General features: G+C 43.5%; 1 protein-coding gene across 2 annotated transcripts in view; it reads right to left on the reverse strand.

Annotated features, from left to right (window-relative positions):
* Positions 1-8,600, reverse strand: part of LURAP1L (leucine rich adaptor protein 1 like) — a 38,025-nt gene extending 29,425 nt beyond the window's left edge. Inside the window, exons 1-2 of one of the 2 annotated variants that reach the window (XM_020782894.3) lie at positions 5,382-8,600; positions 4,132-4,430 (exon numbers count right to left, since the gene is read on the reverse strand). In XM_020782894.3, the coding sequence (XP_020638553.3) occupies positions 4,132-4,428 (297 nt within the window). In that variant the 5' untranslated portion in view covers positions 4,429-4,430; positions 5,382-8,600. Of the gene's footprint in view, positions 1-4,131; positions 4,431-4,895; positions 5,191-5,381 lie in introns of those variants that run through there. The other variant, XM_078384983.1, reaches the window with a different exon arrangement.
* Between the last annotated feature and the right edge of the window lie 10,694 nt (positions 8,601-19,294).

The raw sequence follows: 19,294 nt of genomic DNA on the forward strand, positions 1-19,294 counted from the left end.
CCCACAGCATGGCACAGAACCCAGCAACCATTCCTCCAGCACAAAAAGACTCTGGATCAACATTTTAAGCACAGGCACAGACATTCTAAAACAATGCAAGACCCATAAGAGCACAGAAACATAACCCCCCCCCCCACAGCAAGGCATAGCAATCCAGCAACCATTCCTCCAGCGCAAAAATGCCTGCCTTCCTGAACAAACAGCACATGCACTCAAAGAATATTTTAACCACAGGCACAGACATTTTAAAACACTGCAAGACCCCCTCACCTAGCCCTACCCCCCCATCAAACTGCAAAAAACCCTGTACAGTGGACCCTTGACTTACAGACGGCTTGTCTTACAGATTTTTTGAGTTACAGACTTCTCTGGCCGCAAAATTTAGGTTTGACTTGCAGACTGAGATTTGACTTACAGACCAGAAAAAAACCAACATGAAACAAAAACGGCCTGTTACGGGATTAATCGGTTTTCAATGCACTGTAGGTCAATGGAGACTTGACTTACAGACTTTTTGACTTGAGAACCGCCTTCCAATATGGATTAAGTTCTCAAGTCAAGACCCCACTGTACAGTACATACTGTAAAGTAAAAACATACAGTGTACTCACCCAGAACAGGCAGTCGCTCTGCTTAAAAAAAGAATGTCAAAAAGCAAAAAGCAAAAATCCAAAATTAGCCAAAAATAAAAATACAGTACCAGGCAGTCTGAAGACTGTCTCCCAATCCACTCTGTAAACGCTGGGAAGAGCGAGGAAGCAGAGGCACCCTCTTCTCTGGCCAACAGTTAACTGAAAGTTCAAATTACGCACTTTCCCCACCTCCCACGTGTTTTTTTCAGTTCGTAACTCAAATTTAAGTTCGTAAGTCAAGTCAATATTTTCGTATGAGAGCGGTTCGTAAGTCAAAATGTTCATAACGCGGGCTGTTCGCAAGTCAAGGGTTGACTGTATAACTTTCAATACTTCTGCGTTTTCGGTATCTCCGGAGAGGGGGGAGAGCTTAGAACAGACCTCTCACAGATGGGAGAGGAAAAGGAAATGCTAACATTAAATTCACAACTGCATCTTTAAAAAGGGGAGAGAAAGGGGTTTTCATGACTTTAGCTGTGCAGGGCTTCAGATTCCTATTGTAGTTCAAGAACAGTGGATCTTGTTCAGAATTCCATGAACAAATGGGGCTTCTGGATTTGGGATCTGTCCCAAGCAACCTCTCAACCATATTTTGTTTGCATAACAAACGGGTCTGCGTTTTGTCTGCGGGACTGGGGCAAACCCCTTTCTTTCATGCAAGTACCCCTGGATTAAATGGTGTAGGATCCATTTTTATTTTCCATCTTCCTTAGGTGCCTCACACTACCCCATGGCTGGGCAGTGTAAGGCAATTTAAGCAGCAAATCCCGCATGTCAGGAAAGCACAACCAGTAGTTATTTATTTACTTTAATATTACAGTATCCTATTTTTGTTCCAAGGGAGAAAATAAGGTGAGGCTCTACCTCATGTTGTTTTGGATACAATAGCCTTGACTTCACATAATTACAGTATCTAAATGTACCACCACACTGGTGCTGTTCCTGTGAGCGAGAGCAACCATAAATTCAACAGCAATCATAATTTCTGGGAAGAATCTAAAAAGACAGAGGGGGGTTGGCATAATTTGGTGCTCCAGCAGAAAGTCATGGGACAGCCCTGTGATTAGCAGCTCAGAGGTACCTGAACTCTAGAGATGTCCACCTTTTACTGCCTCGAGTCCCTCCTTATTCATGACACAACATGTGTCTGCAAAGTGGCATGCAAGGAACTGCTTGCAACAGTGGAACAGTGCATCATCCTAGTCTGACAACATCCAACCAAACAGTGCAAATTTTGCAACCACAATTGCAATGGAACACATTCTTATCCCCTCTCTCTTTTTCTCCCTCTTTCTCGACATGTTTGCATAATGACTGGCGCAGCTGTTCTGTGCATGCTTCTCAGGTGCAATACAAACACAGAGAAAGGGATTTACTGACTCAGCCGTGCTGAATAAGCTGAGGAAGGAGGGGTGGCCCTGCTAAACCCCATGCATAAATGCTGCTAGTGGCTCCACCCCAACAAAATATAAAGCAAACAACACACGTAGCTACTCATCCTTCCATCTACAGTGGATTGAACAAAAAAAATATTAATTTAAACAATAATCAAGGGAGAGATTGCAACTGGTCAGCGCAGTAGTGGAGCCAGGGCTTATAAAGCCCAGTGCAGGGACAATGGGACACTTCCCCTTCTAACCTCCAGTTTCCCTGAACTTTCTGAGTTTAGCTGCAATACTCACAGCAGTGGGAATATTCTTGTGAGATATTCTTGTTCTAAGGCAAAGTGATGTCCTAGGTAGGTTTTTGGTGGGCCACTAAGACTCATTGCTTTCGCAAAATACCTGTTCTCAGTGAAGATAAGAATGGCTAGAACTGGTTTTTATTTGCATTTTTGGGTGCTCCTTAGGGGCATAGCTCTGGGGACTGTCACAATGAGAAGCCTACATTTCTAAATTGACAATCGTGATTGCATTCCCTATTAAATGATAAAATGGCTTTCCACTTAAAATGATGTGGCTAATTTTTTCCCCTCCAGGTAACAGTCAGTCTGATGTTTGCAAAAGTAGATATGCCATTCACAAATACTTTCAGAAGTCCCTATCAAAGCATGAATTACTTGAATTACTCTCTCACTTGAATTACTGGAGACCAAGCAGATATTCTATAAAGCTAAATTGTGAACAGTGCAGTAATCCCGTAACTTCTTTAAAAACAAACCAACCCGAAAATCATGGGCACTAGCTTACTGATCTGTCCATTAAGCTGCAGAAGTTCAAACAGTGAAGGAAATACACTCTGCATATGACCCGTGGGTGGCACTTTTGTTTATAATTACATCAAAACTATTCCAGGAACTGGCATAGTTATTTAAAAGAGATGTGGGATTATATTCAGGCTCAAACTAAGACTTTGAGAGCAATGCATGCCCCCCCAAAAAAAGGGGGGGGAAGAAAAAAGGGATGAGATGGAGATTTCATCTCTAGGATCAAGAGATGGAAACAAATGAACAACAAGCAAAGATGATAATCAACACTGACACGCCCTATACATTTGGAAAAATCAGATTTAAGGAAATAGTTCTGTCTTTGAACAGTTTATATTTCCATTTTGCATTGGACAGAAGTCTGATCTGACAATGATAAGTAATGCGCCAAACAAATCATTAGAGGGATCCTCCCTTATTTTAAAGGCATGTTCCTTAGGATCTGGGCAGCCTCCAACTTCACATGAACCCTGAGAGAGGCAAGACCTAGAAGCTTTTGCATCATTCCAATAAACAATACAAACTCGTTTCTAATGGCAGACAGCAGTGTATGCATGTGCGAGCGTGCACACACAGGATACAAGGGAGTTTCCTGTCTGCCTCATTCCACTCTTTCAGAGTAACACCAAACATCCAGCAATGCTGGGGTTGGGGCGGGAGGGGGAGAAGGAAAGGTGCAATGTGGCCTGGCATTTCAGTTGGAAACATCACACCCATTTCCATGGCAGTGGAGTCTGTTGCCATGCCTACCCACCGGCTCCTATAACTGTTTTGCAGGCTGCTGTGCTCTGGAAATATCAAGTGCATTAAGTGAACACCCTGAAAACATCCTTCATCCTCTGCCCACCCCAGGCAGGTAACCATTCGCAGTCTAGGGAGGAAATTAAAAAAAACCCTCCATGATCAGTTTCTCAAAAGAAAAGCCTTTTATCTGAGCTTGAACTGACAATAATGTTATGGTGTGGGTGCCTGTATTCACACTGCAAGTTCTAACTATGATGACTCCAAGGGAGGGAAAGAACATCTTTCTGTACATGCTCAGAGATGCTCTTTCACCAGCATACTCACCCCTTCCCCATAAAGTCAAAATCTGAACCCGGGGTTTTGAACAGAGCTGGCTCTGGTCAAAACTGCATGTTGTAACTGATGCCAGCTAGAAGTTTATAGGTATTTCGACATGACTGATAAGGTGGCAGAGAAAATAAATATTGAGGAAGCAGGGAAGGGAAGCAAGGTGGCACCTTTTATATATATGGGGACATTGTTGGTTCACCCGCGAGGTAGCTAGCTCACCATTTCTTGCCTGAGGAGGTGAAGTTTCGTCTCTAGCCTTTCCAGGGCGCTGGAGTTGTGGGTGCCGCTGCTGCTGCTGCTGCTGCTGCTGCTGGCGGCGGCGACGGCTCTGGGGCTCCGGGGGCCGGCGGGGGCGGCGGCGGCGGCGGCGGCGAGGGGGGGCTGGCGGTCCTTGTCGCGCAGCGGGCGGGCGAGGGCGGACTCCTCCCCCCGCAAGGAGCGCGCCAGGCTCTCGGGGACTTTGCGCCCCAGCTTGAGCTCGATGTCTCGCAGGTCTGGCGGGGCGCAATCCTCCATGGCTGGTGGGATAAAGGCGGCTTTTCGGATTAAAGGGAGCGGCGGTGGCGGCGGCAAGAGAGAGGCGCACAAAGGGAGGGAGGCAGGGAGGGAGAGATCCGAGCCCAGTTTAGCCACGCTCGCCGCCCGTCGCCGACTTCTCCATGTTCGTCCGGTTTAGGTAACGCGGCCCAGCAGCGCCGCCCGTCAGAGGCGGCGGGGGCGGAGGGGAGGGCAGCCGCCGCCGCCGCCGCCGCCGCCTGCGAGCCAGGTGACCCGGCGGGGGAGAGCGCGGGAGGCGCGGCTCGGCGGCGGTGGCGGCATCGTTTGGCGCGCAGGCACCGCCGTCCCGGCCTTTGGGGCGGCCCCGGTGAGGGGCCAAGGGTGGGGGGGGGGAGAGGAGAGAGAGCAAAAGGGGGGGGGGGAGAACAGCAGCAGCAGCGCCCGAACAGGCGGTTGCAGGAAGCAGCAGGGGAGCCCGGACCAACCTGCCACGGGTGCCCGTCGCTGGCGGGGAGAGGCAGCTCCTGCGCTGCTGTGGCGAGTAGGAACCCACCCACCCGGGAGAGATCAGGCAGCAGAAGTGGCTTATACAGGGTAGATTCTTCCCAGCCCCCCCTTCCACCACCACCCCCTTTCCCGTAGGCTGCCGTTGTAGTGAACTGGGCGTCCAGGATTAAGAAAAGGTGACCGATTTCAGTGCGCGCCGCGCGGGTGAATCTCTAGAAAGTCCCCAATTCTTCTCCATGGGACCACTAGACACACCTGCTGGTCTGTGGCGAGACCTGCGAGTTTTGCTAAAAAGGCCTGGGACTGTCAACCTGAGTGGCAGGTGGACCAGAGGAAGGAGAGGCAGCCCCTCTACCGTAATGCCCAGAAACGCGGCTCCTTCCCCTGTTCCGTCATCAAACCCGCACCCCCCCCCTCCCACACAAACACCACTTTCTCTCTATCTGGTTATTATTTATCTTTACCGCTGTAAGCCAGAAGTTGCAAAAGTTAGGTAGGTGAACGACCCGTCCCAGAGTCTACACACAGAGCGTGGCCGAGGGGTTCTGGTACTTGCAGTCCAACTCCGGAGCTTTCTGGGTCTCTCATTGGAATCGCCTAACTAGGATTCAGGGATGGAACAGTTGCATTTCCTTCCACAGAAGTGAGGAGGGGGCGACCCTTTGGACAGGGATGTAAGGTCATGTAAGCAACAAAATGTGGCAGTGTGCAGTATTCCTGTGCAGGATGCCAGCCAGCCAGCCATGCCCCTTTCTAGGAAACTTCCTTCTTGCACACACACCCCCTTTCACCTACAAGAAAGCAGGCACATCTAAAGGGCCACTGATAGTGCTCAGACATCAAGGAGCTCTTGGGGAGTTCCTGCCTTACCAGGATCAGGCCTACCACTGGGCCAAGGGAGGCCAGAGAGTTGCATTGGGCAGCAAAGGGTGCAAAAACTCAAGTTACTTGTTGTAGCATTTTTGCTGTTGAGGAGGAGAAGAAACCTTTGGGCCATTTTGTTTCCTGTGTCAGAATAACTTGGTTGGCTTTTGGAAAAATGTGCTTCCGAGCTGGTGAGGTACGCTGGTGAGGTACGCCATGTCCTCTTGTAACAAAATGCCTTGGGCTGGTTCTGCTTGCCTCTTTGATGCTTTTTTTGCATACAGGGTGCCTTTTTCTGTTCCCTAAGTATCCACCGTCAGAAAATAGTCTGAAGTTACTAAAAACTTCAAAATAAAACTGTAGATATATATATATATTTATGGGTGATGCATGTTTTGATCCCCACCCCCCAAACAACACCCTGAACCACTGGTCAAACACTTGGCAAGTTCTGCTCTGTTCAGACCTTACAAAGTAGTTTGGCATTGTTTTCATGACACAGGTGTAATGTGAATGGAATGTGACTGGTGTAGCAAATTCTCAAGCAAAGTTTCCCAGCTCCAAGAAATCCCGGCCACCACAGCTGGTGACAAAGATTTCTGGGAGTTGAAAGCCACTGTTCCAGATGCTTATCACCCAGAACTACAGAGCATGGAAAATTTACTCATATGCATTGCAGTGCTTAGAGTTGACTGTGCTGGCCAGTCATCTGAATTATACTCCGCCCGTAACTAAGATGTGCAAAATTGTTAGCACCCATCCATTTGCTAGCACAATACATCCATTTGTTAGCACCACTGAATTGATTTCTGAATGGTGAATCAGCATTCAAGTAAATCCAATTAATTAAATGCTTTACTCCAGTTGGGATTGTTAATTGGATTAAGCATTTACTTTTTTAATTTTTATCAAGGGGAGGGAGTAATCATGCCCATTTAAAGTTAACTGGATTCCAGTGTGCCTGAAATCCGTAGAAGAGCCTTGTCCTTCAGGAACAGGCTCTTGGGCCTAACAAGGCAATCTTTGCTTGCTCTATTTTTCATTTTTCCATTTCCAGGCCTGGGGAATATGGGAATTCCCTGAATTCATTATATTATTGTTGGAGGACGGGGAGCAGGCTGAACAACTTTTCTTTCTGGTCATTATTTGCTTTTGGCTTACATGTTCTCTTCTGCTGTCCTTTAAAAAGAGTAGCGGCTAATCTCCTTAAGACTCCCCCCACCTAGCAATGTGTACAGATGGAAGATGATACTGCCTTTGTAATGGAGAATGAAATACAGTCACCCAAAACATCACAAGGCAGCTAATCTCTTTATATAATCAACACACATACACACACTGTGCACTAATATTACGCAGTAATTGAGACCAAACAACATGTGTCACTTGGTTGTGTGTAGCTGAGCTGTTTTTCCCCTTTTTCTAGTATAAAAGCTACAATGGAAATTGTGTTTGTTTCTACACACCTCTTGCCGGCTGAGGTCCCCCCCCACTCCCCTCCAGTTATTTTTTTACCCTTTCGCAGCTGCATTTTGTAAAACAGACATGGGAGGGGGGGCAAATCAGAAGGAACGAAGAGCCCTTAGGGGTCTTTCTTCCTTCACATCCATGTGAGGAGGGGGAGCAGGACCTCCCTCATTAGCTGCTTCCGACCCCACAGTCTCATCACACCTGCTGCCCACATCTTGGGAGGAAGGGGAGTCTGAGAAAAAGCAAACGCTGGTTGTACACAACCAGAGGAGGCTCCCTGTTTTATACACAATGTATTCAAACTGAGGAAGGAAGACGTCTAATGGGGAGCAGTCCGGGATGGGGACTTGGAGTGCGGCACTCCCTGTCAAGTTAGACTTAAGCTGCGCCAATGACTTGACTCCGGGCATTTTTTCAATGACTTGGGACTTGACTCAGAACCCACTCACTCACCCCGCCTTTTTTTTTTTTTTTTTTTGAGGAAAATGGTTGTTCTTAATAGGGACTTGAGACTTGATACCAAAGACTTGGACTCAGACTTGGGACTCAGATCCAAATATTTCCCAACATTGCTGAGAGCAGTAAATATTTTATTTGTCTGAAAGAAGAAAGTCTATAGAAATGTGTGCCCCAGGAGAGGAGAGCCCCAAGGCCTTGAACCTACATCTGGCTGTCCTGTAACCCCTCACCCCCACCACCCCACCTCAGATGGTCATGCCAGCTTCTTTATGACAGCAGTGTTTGGTGGTTTCACGGATTCCATACAGACTTTCCCCTTATTCTAAAAGGTTTAAATACTTCTCACAAGGTACTGTCAGTAAGAGCTTCAAAATCTGAGGATATTTTTCCCTCCACCCTTTCGTTTGGCAGCCCACCCACTATTTGAATACTGCTCCTGAGAACTTTTCTTGAACTGAATCCAGTCCTTGGTCTGGAAGAGATTCAGCGTGACTGGTTTGAGGGCTTAATTCAGGATGACGAACATGTGGTCCTCTGAATCGTCCTGGAATCCAATTCCTACCAGCCCCATCCAGGAGGGCCAGTGGCCAGGGGGATGGGAGTTGGAGTCCAATGACATTTGCAGAGCCTTACGTTTCTGACCACTTTCTGACCACCAGAATATGCGGAAGATGTCTGCTAAAATTGGTTGCCTTTATTGGAATGGCTTAGGACAACTTTGATGTAGTGTGGAGTATCATAGAACCTAATTACACTATTAGAACAACAACTGCTGTTGATACTGGGCTGAAAATAGCTTCTGTTTACTCCTGTATCTGACCAGAAAAGAAGGAAGAGAAAAAAATAGAAAAGGACTACTAATAAAGCAAGTATAGGTAAAGGTAAAGGTTCCCATTGACAATTTTTGTCCAGTCGTATTCAACTCTAGGGGCCGGTGCTCATCCCCGTTTCCAAGCCATAGAGCCAGCGTTTTTGTCCGAAGATAATCTTCCGTGGTCACATGGCCAGCACGACTAGACACAGAACACTGTTACCTTCCCACCAAGGTGGTCCCTATTTATCTACTTGCATTTTGCATGCCTTGGTAGGAGCTGGGACAAGCAACAGGAGCTCACTCCATTGCATGGATTCGATCTTATAACTGCTGGTCTTCTGACCTTGCAGCACAGAGGTTTCTGCGGTTTAACCCGCAATGCCACCATATCCCTATAGGCAAGTATAGAGAAACAAATTTTAAAAAATGTGAGTATATAAAATGTCATTTAATATACAATAGGACCCTCATATTCATGGGAGATTGGTTCCAAGCCTCTCCATGGATGCTGAAAAATGTGGATTATAGCAAACACTATTATAATTATTTGTTCTTGTTTAGTCCTTAAGTCATGTCCGACTCTTCGTGAATAACAGTGAATACTATACATAGCATAGTCTCTGCCTCCCTCTAGTGGCCGGTTCTGGTAACTTCGTCGTTAGAAATATATATTTTTGGGGACTTGTCTTTTAATACTTTTAATATTTTCAGACCATGGATAAGTGAGTCAATGAATACTGATCCCACAGATAAGTGAGTTCTACTGTATTTTTAAATTTAACATAGGTACCTATTACAAAGTATAAGCTATCATGTTGTCATTATCTGATGAAAGTCATCATGTGTCTCCCTTCTCTGAGTGGTGTTGATTATTTAGCCACATTGATACAACACACACACACATGCATACCCAGAGAGGAAGGATTAGATGGCTTGAGAAACTCCAATGTTTGCCGTCCTGTCCTTAAATCCTTAAGAAAAAAAAAGAGAGCAGGGAGAATTCTGCCAAAATGGCCTAATGAGGACTAAGTGTGTCACAGAAATTCAGGGAAAAGGAAAAACAGAAAATTGGAGAAGGAAAGGCATGGAAGGAGGCATCATATATGGGATTTTTTCAGATGAAGCATTTGTACTCTTCTAAGTTCTCTGTCCAGCACATATCATAATGGAAAGTCTGAAACTCCAGGTGATGTTCCCCTTTTCATACTTTCTGCTGCTTCTTTTTCTTGGATTCCTGGTACTTTTTGTCCTCCTCCAAAGCCCTGGTTTATTTTTTGTACTGCTTTATTCTGAGAGAGGTGTTTAGTGCAACGGCATTCCTTGGCAGCCTTAGTGCTAATGCATCAGTGAAGAAATAATCGAGCATTGACGCACTCTGGATGACAATCATCATAGATGTGGCTCCAAGGAGAGGGCAGAAACAGAGCCAGTCTCCCCCCCCCCCCCCCGTTATCTATTGACTGTTTCAGCGAAACTCCTATTACTGTTGGTTCAATTTTTTTTCTCTCAGAGAATGACTGAGATGATACTTAACCTGGCATTTCTTCATGCTGAAATAGATATGGGTTAGGGAAAAGCTTGCTTGCTTGCTGTCTGGAGGGAGTTGCTGTTACCACCACCCCTGCCACCGCCGCTACCACCACCATCACAGAACCAAATAGCTTTTTTTGTGTGTGGCTCCTAATTACGCTTATGTTTTTTCAAAAAATAGTACCTAACAAAACTTGAAATAAAAATGGAGGCCTAGAATTGAACTGCGCAGAGTTCTAACCTATTCAAGGAAAAACTGCTTTGCTTATAAACCTAGCGAGTGCTGATTAGCTAAGGCTGCTTTTAAGGAAGAATTTCTGGCTGGCAACTTGAATGACAAGCAGTTTTCATATACAGATGCCCCAGTACTGTATCTTGTTTCTGATTTAAGCAAGTTGTGATCTTGTTGATTTGTGGTAAGACCTCCTATCAAAAATTTGCTATTTGAAATACCTAGCAGGAGAAAAAGATTTCCTTCGAAAATACTCCAGTAATGTCCATCTAGTATGTTTCGTCATCAATGTGACTTTCTAGGGCAAATCAGATACTAGTATTGCTGATTTAAATTGTTGTTTTAATTGTTTTATGATACTGCTTTTGTAAGCTGCCCAGAGTAGACGTGATCTAAATGGGTGGGATATAAATAAATAAATAAATAAATAAATAAATAAATAAATAAATAAATAAATAAATAAATAAATAAATATTGCCAGTATTGGTTTTTAAAACCTTAAAATGTTTGTGAAGGAGAGCTAAAGAAAAGTGAGCCATCCTTGATAGTAGAAACCTTAATAGAGGAAAAGGGGAGTTGTAATGTGGGTATAACTGAGGAGAAGGGGATTGTGGTGGAATGCCCAAATCACTCATATGGAGCTTAAGTATAGGAGCCTATGATAGGGCAGGAGGGGTGGAGTTAGAGTAACAGATAAGAGAGTTAGAGAGAAAGAGAGGAGGGGAATGGAAGTGAGAGAGTTAGGACATTGAATTGAGAGAGTTAAGACAGAGATTGGAAAGTTGGGAGTGTAGAGGATAGGATAGAGTTAAAAGGAATAGAGAATAGATAGATGATTAAGGAATATTGTTAAAGAGGTTACTGTGAATAAAAACACATACAAGTAAACGTGTAATCAAATCCAATTTAATGAATGATCCTCAACAGCTGTGATTTACATCTGTGATTTACAAACCAACTAAATGATCAAATAAACCGGTTATATTGGCAGCAGGGGTCTGAAATATATTTGTTATATTGTGGACTAGATCCACTGGTGGCAGCGTAAAAAAGAGGAAACGCATCCTAAGGGTGGACCTGGGTTTAGGGAGAACAAGGGACATTGGGGGGATGCGGCAGGGATCATGTTAGAAAAGACAGAAAAGGCAGAAGAAAGGAAGGGAAAGGTTGAAGTTTGCTTGGTAGAGGAGGGAGAGAAAGGAAAAGGGGAGGAGCAAAGGATGTCAGTTTGGGAAGAAAGTATAAATGCCCAGGGGGAGCAATGGTTTGGCAGCAAGCTTGAGGGAGGGAGAATGAGAAGGAAGGAAGGACGAGACGAAATCTTGAGAGATTTTCCAAACCTGAAAGTTGGTGGACTGTTGCCTGACCCAGACCCAAAGCAAGAGGGAGAGACCTCATTAGAAACCCAAGAGTGGGCAGTCAATGTCTTCCTGCGCGGACAGGGCAGGCAAAAAGGTGATCCGTCCTGATCCCACCTATAACAGACCACCGAAAGAAGAAGACTGGATGAGATACCCATGTTGTGGAACCATCTGTGTGGTGAGGAGTGCACTCCTTTGGAACCCCACCAACAAAGAGCATTTTGGCCCAGCACCCCAATGAGTTGCCCGGATTTTCACTGCGAGTTAACGTCCTCTAGTTATGGCCCGTTGCCAGAGTTATCTTGTTTCGATCCAATAGAAATAAGTGATGAAAAGCCTGAGACTAATAAAAGTGAAATCATGAGTTTAGTAAATAAGTCTCCGTCTTTGTTTCCCGCCAAAAGTGAGGAACTGCCAAAAGATTCAACTGAACCCGATCACAATGTTATCTGTCCATTTTGTTTTACAGATATCATCAGTCATACCAAGCTGCCTGTTCTCTAGCAGAAAATTGGTGTCTTTCTCGAAAGCAATTCGTCTGCTGGATCTGAGGCATGTGGCCTTCTCTGTAGTGGCCTCTGCTTATGGAACTCTTGTTTCAGTAAATGTCTTTCAGATCCCACCCTTACAAACTCTCAAGTAGGCCCTAAAGGCCTACTTCAGCTTGGCCTGAAGTTGAGTCAGGAATCTTATTGAAACTAGGGTGTATAGGTTAATATTTGATTGTAAAAGTGTATTTTTGTCATTGTTTGCAGTATAATCTTATTATTATGTATAATCTCTTCATTATAAACCATCCAGAGAGTATGCACGCTATGGGCTGGTATACAGATTGAAATAATAAATAAACTATGCTTTTGAGTTTTGATATGCTCTGTCTTGAGAGGGGATATTCTAAGAGATGGATTATAACTCTTTTACATAAGTAATTAAGTAAGTAGTCATGTTATGCAAGGTGATCAGTATCTATCACTTAAAATTTCAGAAACAATAATTATTTATTTAATAATTAATTAATTGTTTAATTAATTATTAAATTTATTAGATTTACAAAAAAATAAATAAAAAGCACAGTAACATATATTAAATCAGGTATACAAAACAGAAACTCCTAACTCAAGTCAGGCTGAAGCTACCATTAGACTGAACAAGGTAGCAACCTTAGTAGCCAATATTGAGTGTTATGGAAATACACAAAATTGTCAGGTATTTATCATATTATTAAATTATTACTGCTAGCAGTAGAAAGACTGGTTGTAATACCTGTTACATCATATGACCCAATAACTTGGTTTGTTTTAAGTCTTATCCATTGTGAAGAGGTGGGTATATTCTGCCTCAGGCAGCAGAATTTCTTAATCACCTGTGCCCTGAGTTTTTAGAGAAAAACCAGACCATCCCTGCTTTAGAAGACTATATCTGGTCATTAAGCTTAAGTTGAACAAACCTTATAGTGTAGCACACATAAAAAGGGCAGAAGGGTGTTTTTATATCCAGGGAGTCACTTTCATACAAGCATCTCCATAGTCAAAGGACAGCAGGCCTATCAGCTTGTGGAAATCAGCTCACACCTATTACTAGAGGAGGAAGAAGTGGCACGCAGGAATGGAATTTGCTTGGTCAACTAGATTGCTATGATGGACTGTCTCAGCTTTAGTCATGCAGATACTACTTTGTGAGTCATCTTGGTGAAATTAATGAAATCACTCTCAGTTCAAAGAAAAGCGTGGCATGGCTGTCTGTTATGTATGGGAGAGCTTGTTCCTGATCGTTGAGATTACTGTTGACTTTGAAGAACACAAGATCTAGTATGTAATTTCTTTTTCTTTGGGTTTTTGCATTCCTCTTGTTTAGCATAAGTAGAAACCACCTCAAAAGGAGGACAGAAGAGGGATCTTGATCCCACCTTGAAATTTTTCTGCTATCAGATAGTCAGTCTATTCACACCATCTAGGAGATAACAAGCTATCACCATATTCTCGTACTCCAGGAATGACTACAAAATACAGTCCAGAGATTGTCATGTGATGCATGAAGCTGTGGGTGGTGGTTGAGAAAAGAGGCTCTGTCCTCTAGCTAGTTGTTTGTGGAGTATGGCAGTTTTCTGTGGCAGCGGCAGCAGATTAAACATTTCCACGAGGGGTGAGGTGGGAGGGAGCTCCAGAACAGCTAAAGCCTTCAACACCCACGGATCTTTACCAGCTTGTCATTTGGAACTTATCTGCTCTTTGGAAGTCAGGGCTGCCCAAGGCATATTGCTGTGCCCCCCCCCCATGGTGATGAAATTACAAAAAACAAACAAAAAACCCCAACAACTAAGCACTTGCTACTTTTTAAATGATATACAGTAGGACCACCATATTTGAGAGATCGGAATCAGCGGTTTCACTTATCTACTGCCTGAAAATATTGCATTAAGTAAATTCCAGAAATTTGTGTTTCCAGTATGTATTATCAGAAGTGGCCACTAGTGAGTACCAGAGACTTCTCTATAGTGTTTCTATATCTGTGCTTTCTGACATCTACAGGGGTGGGAGGGGGTGCTTGGAACTGATGCCCTGTGGATACTGCAGTCTTATTATACCATAAAACTGCTGGAGGTGAGCACCTCACTTTGTTCCATGGTAAAGTTGGCCATGGAGGAAATGGCTCCTGCAAGCTGTTTCAGGAAATAAAGCTTTTTAGTGAACAGATGTGCTTCTGTGGATGTGAACAATGTTTCTCTTGATGTCACTTCAGATGCAAAGCAGAACTTTGAAGGAAAGGAGGGACCGTGGTTGGCTCCACACAGTGGGCAAAGCAGTGCAGTGAACCCCCTTCTACCTCTCTGAGGCCTGGCAGGCTTAAGTGGTAACACTGAGGGGACAGCAGCAGTACCATCACCAATACAATGAGTCTTGAATTTCCCAGAGTGCCTCAGAGTAGCCTTAAACTCTGGCAAATGAACTTGCTAGTTGGCAGCCAGATTCATCTTTTGGGTATCAGTAATACAGTGGTAAATCCAGAAGTGAAAGTGTTCGTTAGGACAGACTTCATTGGCATCCCACATACTATTACGAGGAATGGGAAAACTCAGGCAGTGAAATCAATGTGCAGCAATAAAAGAATTCTAGCAATTTCTGCTTCTACCAGGAACTGGTCTTGTTTTGTCTTGCCTTATCTTGTAAAGCTAATGGCTCTTAGTAGCCCATCTAAGACCAAACTACCTTCTAATACATTCCATTACAACAGGGATGGCATACAACAGTATATTGTTCCTAGGAAAACCCATTTCTTCTCCAGCTACTGTGAGGATTACAGCCAAGCTCAGAGGCAAGAGGGAAGCCTCAGGAGGTGGCAGTTGATGTTTATAGTCTCTGTTAAGCAAACGGTCCTGGTGCTCTACCTTATGAGCCTTGACTCCACTATACCTCTCTTGAGCTTAATGTAGGCCTGCAGGGCAAAAATCCAGTTGGGATACTGAGACCAAACCAATTGCTTAAGGTTACCATGTGCGAAAAAGGGACTTGTTTTGACATATCTAAAACCAGATATGGAACAATGGTCAACCGGAGTTACCGATTTCTTTTCCCCTTCTGTATGTGATAGCCAGACTCGAATTTATGATAGTGTAGGAGAAATTGCGTAAGTCACAGCAGGAAACTGTCACTTATCAGTGAGGTGCTGATTGCGTTCTTGGGAGCATGCATGATCAAACACACTCAGAAGAACACAATCAAAATTAATGAGTGACAATTTGCTATCACCGCTTACGCATGTCCTCATATAGTAATGTAAACCATCAACAGGGTTTTGGCCACTAATTGTAATGTTTACATCTGATGTATGCGAGTATATGGCACTTTCTGTCTTCTCTTCCCACTGATGGAGGGAGTGATTGTCCTGTCTCCTGATTGCATATCATATAATCATGTGACTATTTGTGGTTAAGGTGTCCTATACACATCAAGCCACACTGTGTTGTTATTGTTGTTTATTATTACTTCATTTGCTCTGGGTCTGAAATGAAATTAAATCCTGCCTTGAATTATGCAAACTGTTATAACATGGTTGTGATCAACATGTGAATGACAACACAGCTTCAGGCCCTCTTGGATGAAACCGATGCCCTGGATCCATTTCATTCAGGCTTCAGGCCGTGCCATGGCATGGAGACAGCATTGGTTGTCCTGGATGACCTACTTAGGGAGCCTGATGGGGGCAAAACATCCTCCTGGAGAGGCTCTCTGAGTTGGGGATCAGTGGACTTCCTATTGCTTGGCTCTGGTCCTTCTTGGAGTGTCGGCTCCAGAGAGTTCAACCAGGAGAGAATATATCGCCCACGTGGTCCCTCAACTGTGGGGTACCGCAGGGTCCGATCATCTCCCCAGTGCTGTTCAACATACATATGAGGCCACTGGGAGGCTGTCATCCGGGGATGTGGAGCTTCGTGCCACCAATATGCTGATGACACCCAAATCTACATTTCCTTTTCCCCATTTGCAGTGGATGCTGTTCCATCCCTTGAGCGGTTTAGGCCCTCAATACTTGGCAGAATGCCTTCTTTCGCCTAGATCTGCCTGTATCACCTGTTCTAGTCAGGCCAGGTGGCTGAGGGGCCTAACACCAAGAGAGGTCCGAAGGGAAAAAACTAAAAACCAGGCATTGGCCCTCCGTCTCTGGAACAGTTTGCCTGTAGCAATCCGCCTGGCCCCCTTACTGTGGGCCTTTAAGACCTAATTGAAGACATGGCTATATATGCAGGCCTTCCCTACAGCCATCACTTGGCCTGTTTCTCTTTTCTCTTTTCCAGCTTGGATTCTGTTGTTAATTGGGTTGTATTTTGAATACATTTATATTTTCATTGTTTATTTTTGTGTAAACCGACCAGAGTACATGTTCTAAATGGCCAGTATATAAGTCTAATAAAATAAATAAATAAATAACTCTGACTTTAAGCGAACATGTTGAGAACATGTGAGCCTTTGAAGAGAGTGAAGAGAAAACCAGACATTGCAGAGGACACTGGGCTTTTGTTGACCCATCTCTGCTGTTTTGTGGCTAAGAAGACTGGGCAGATCTTTGACATCCCAAAGCCTGAGAGTCAAGTATATGCGACTTACGATGTCACAAGATGGGTGTGCTGCTTTGGGGCATGAAAGGCCGGGTGATGTCACAGAGTTTGCACCAAATTTAAATTTTAAAATTCCAAATTAAAAAAAATCCGAGTTTTGTTTGTTTGAAGTAGATAGGCTTTAGTTCTCATTAACTCTGCACGATCGGAATAATTAGTGCATTGTATTACGAGCAGCACCTCAGAAAAATACAAGGAAATACTTTCCAGTTCCCTCTAGTGGCCGAACCGATAATTGTACCTTGACAAATAATTGTACGTTGACAAAATATGAATAGCTAAACAAACCTATACTTCCCCATACTTAGTATTGATAAGGAGATGGTATCAAACTCTAAAACTTTGCATCAAAATAGCTCTAAAATGCCTTAAAGTTGACTTTTGAAAGTAATTAGTTGGTTTTTAGAAACCAATTTTATTAAGAAACAACAAAAACACAAAAATCGTATGCCATAAAGTCAGTTCTGCCTTATGGTGGCCCTTTTTGGGTTTTCCAGGTAGAGAATGCTCAGAAGTGGCTTCCAACTCCCTTCTTGCTGGGGTGCGTCCTGGAATTGTGCAGTTTGCCCAAGGCGACCCACGCTGGCTCTACTCGCAAGCTGAACAGTGGGGAATCGAACTCCCAACCTCTGGCTCCACAGACAGATGCCTAAACCAATGAATTTAATTATCTGATTCACTGAGGAGAGTCATAGAATGTATGGAGAATATCATAATGATATGACTGATAATATTCATTGAGGATAAATTGTCTGTGATTGGTCGCAAAAAAAAAAGTATTTTGGGTTACGTATGTTGTTCCACAAAGCAGCATGAGCTGAAAGTTGTGTGTGTGTCTATGGGTACAATGTAAATCACTGTTGATATTTATGTGATTAATAAATAGAACCATCTACTAGAAAATATGTCATGAGTACATCTGTTTCTTAATATACGCATTTGTTTTGACAGTGTTTCTATTAAAGCCAGTTCTAGTATTCCCAGTCTTTCCAGTTAATAAAAGATAGGTTTCTAGAGGTTTTGCTTTGCAGTGCTCTTTCTAACCTTGCACCTAAAAGTGATCCACCTTTTGTGGTGAAGATCTTGATTGTTATCTATAATAGCAAAGCAGTGTTCTGTGTCATGGAACTATAACCAAAGAAGGGTCAATGTGGGGGCTATATATTTGTAGTGCTCTGATACCTTTTCCATTTCTTTGAACAAAAGCCCAAAAGCAAAGCGTGCTGCTTATATAGTGCTTTGAGCACTCTCTGGGCAGTTTACAAGTTAATTATGCAGGGTATGCATTGCCCCTCCCCTCTGAGCTGGGTACTCATTTTACTGATCTCGACCTCGGAAGGATGGAAGGCTGAGTCAACCCTGAGCCAGCTACCTGGGATTAAACCCCAGGTCATTAGCACAGTTTTGGTTGCAGTACAGCAGTTTAACCACTGCACCATGAGGCACAGTGGTTAAACTGTGCCTCACAAAAGCGAGTAGTAATCACTACATATGATGGTATGTAGTGATTAGCCGCCTAGAGTAGTCCTGAGTTGACTAGATAGGCGGGATATAAATAAAATAAATAAATAAATAAAATAAAAAATGGTAGGAATCTTAAACCTCTGCGCCCCCTCCAGCATTTAATGCTAATATCTTGCTGATGACTTTAATCTTTGGTGCAGTACCAGCAATTTACTACTTTTATGGTGTGCTAGAAAAGTCACTTGTACCAACAAGTACATTTTTACCCACCTGCTATGTTACATTTGAAATGTAATTAATCATACCCTTGTTGTCTCTCCAAATAGTTACAGGTAACTACATTAGTTGTAACTAGTTCTAAACTGTCAAAATATGGTGTACAGCAGTGGTTCTTAACGTGGGCGATAATGCCCCCAGGGGGCGATTTCATTTTTCAGGGGGGCGGTAGAACAAAAAGGGGCAGGGTGGGGGCACTGGAGCAGAAAGGGGGCGGTAGGGGGGCTCTGGAGCAAGCCAAACCTGTGAAGATGGCTGCAGCCTTTTTACAGTGTGCATGAATATATGTTTTCCTCCAATCTTAATTCAGTTTCAGAGTTTTTGTCTTGAAATTTTTACTTCCTGCATTGTGGTTTGTTTTATGCCCTTTTTATATTTCTTTTTGCGTCTTAAAATTCGCTTGCAACTAAATCATTAAACGTTACATTTTTGGGGCATTTCATTTTCTTGTAATTGAATTTTGTTTTCAGGGGTCATTGGATTTAAGTGTCATAAATAAATAAATAAATAAATAAATAAATAAATAAATAAATAAATAAATAAATAAATAAATAAATAAATAAATAAATAAATAAATAAATAAATAAATAAATAAATAAATAAATAAATAAATAAATAAGAAAGATATCATCACCGCGTGGAGGGGGGCAATGATAACTTCCTCAATGGCTCAAGGGGGCATTTCTTTCAAAAAGGTTAAGAACCACTGGTGTACAGTATATGTGGAGTTTGGGAGCGTAAAGGACAGAAAGTGGCAGAGTCTAAGAGTAAAAGAGGTGGAGTTACAGATGTGA

Source organism: Pogona vitticeps, chromosome 2 (genome assembly GCF_051106095.1).
Source record: "Pogona vitticeps strain Pit_001003342236 chromosome 2, PviZW2.1, whole genome shotgun sequence".
In the NCBI taxonomy this organism is placed as follows: Eukaryota; Metazoa; Chordata; class Lepidosauria; order Squamata; family Agamidae; genus Pogona; species Pogona vitticeps.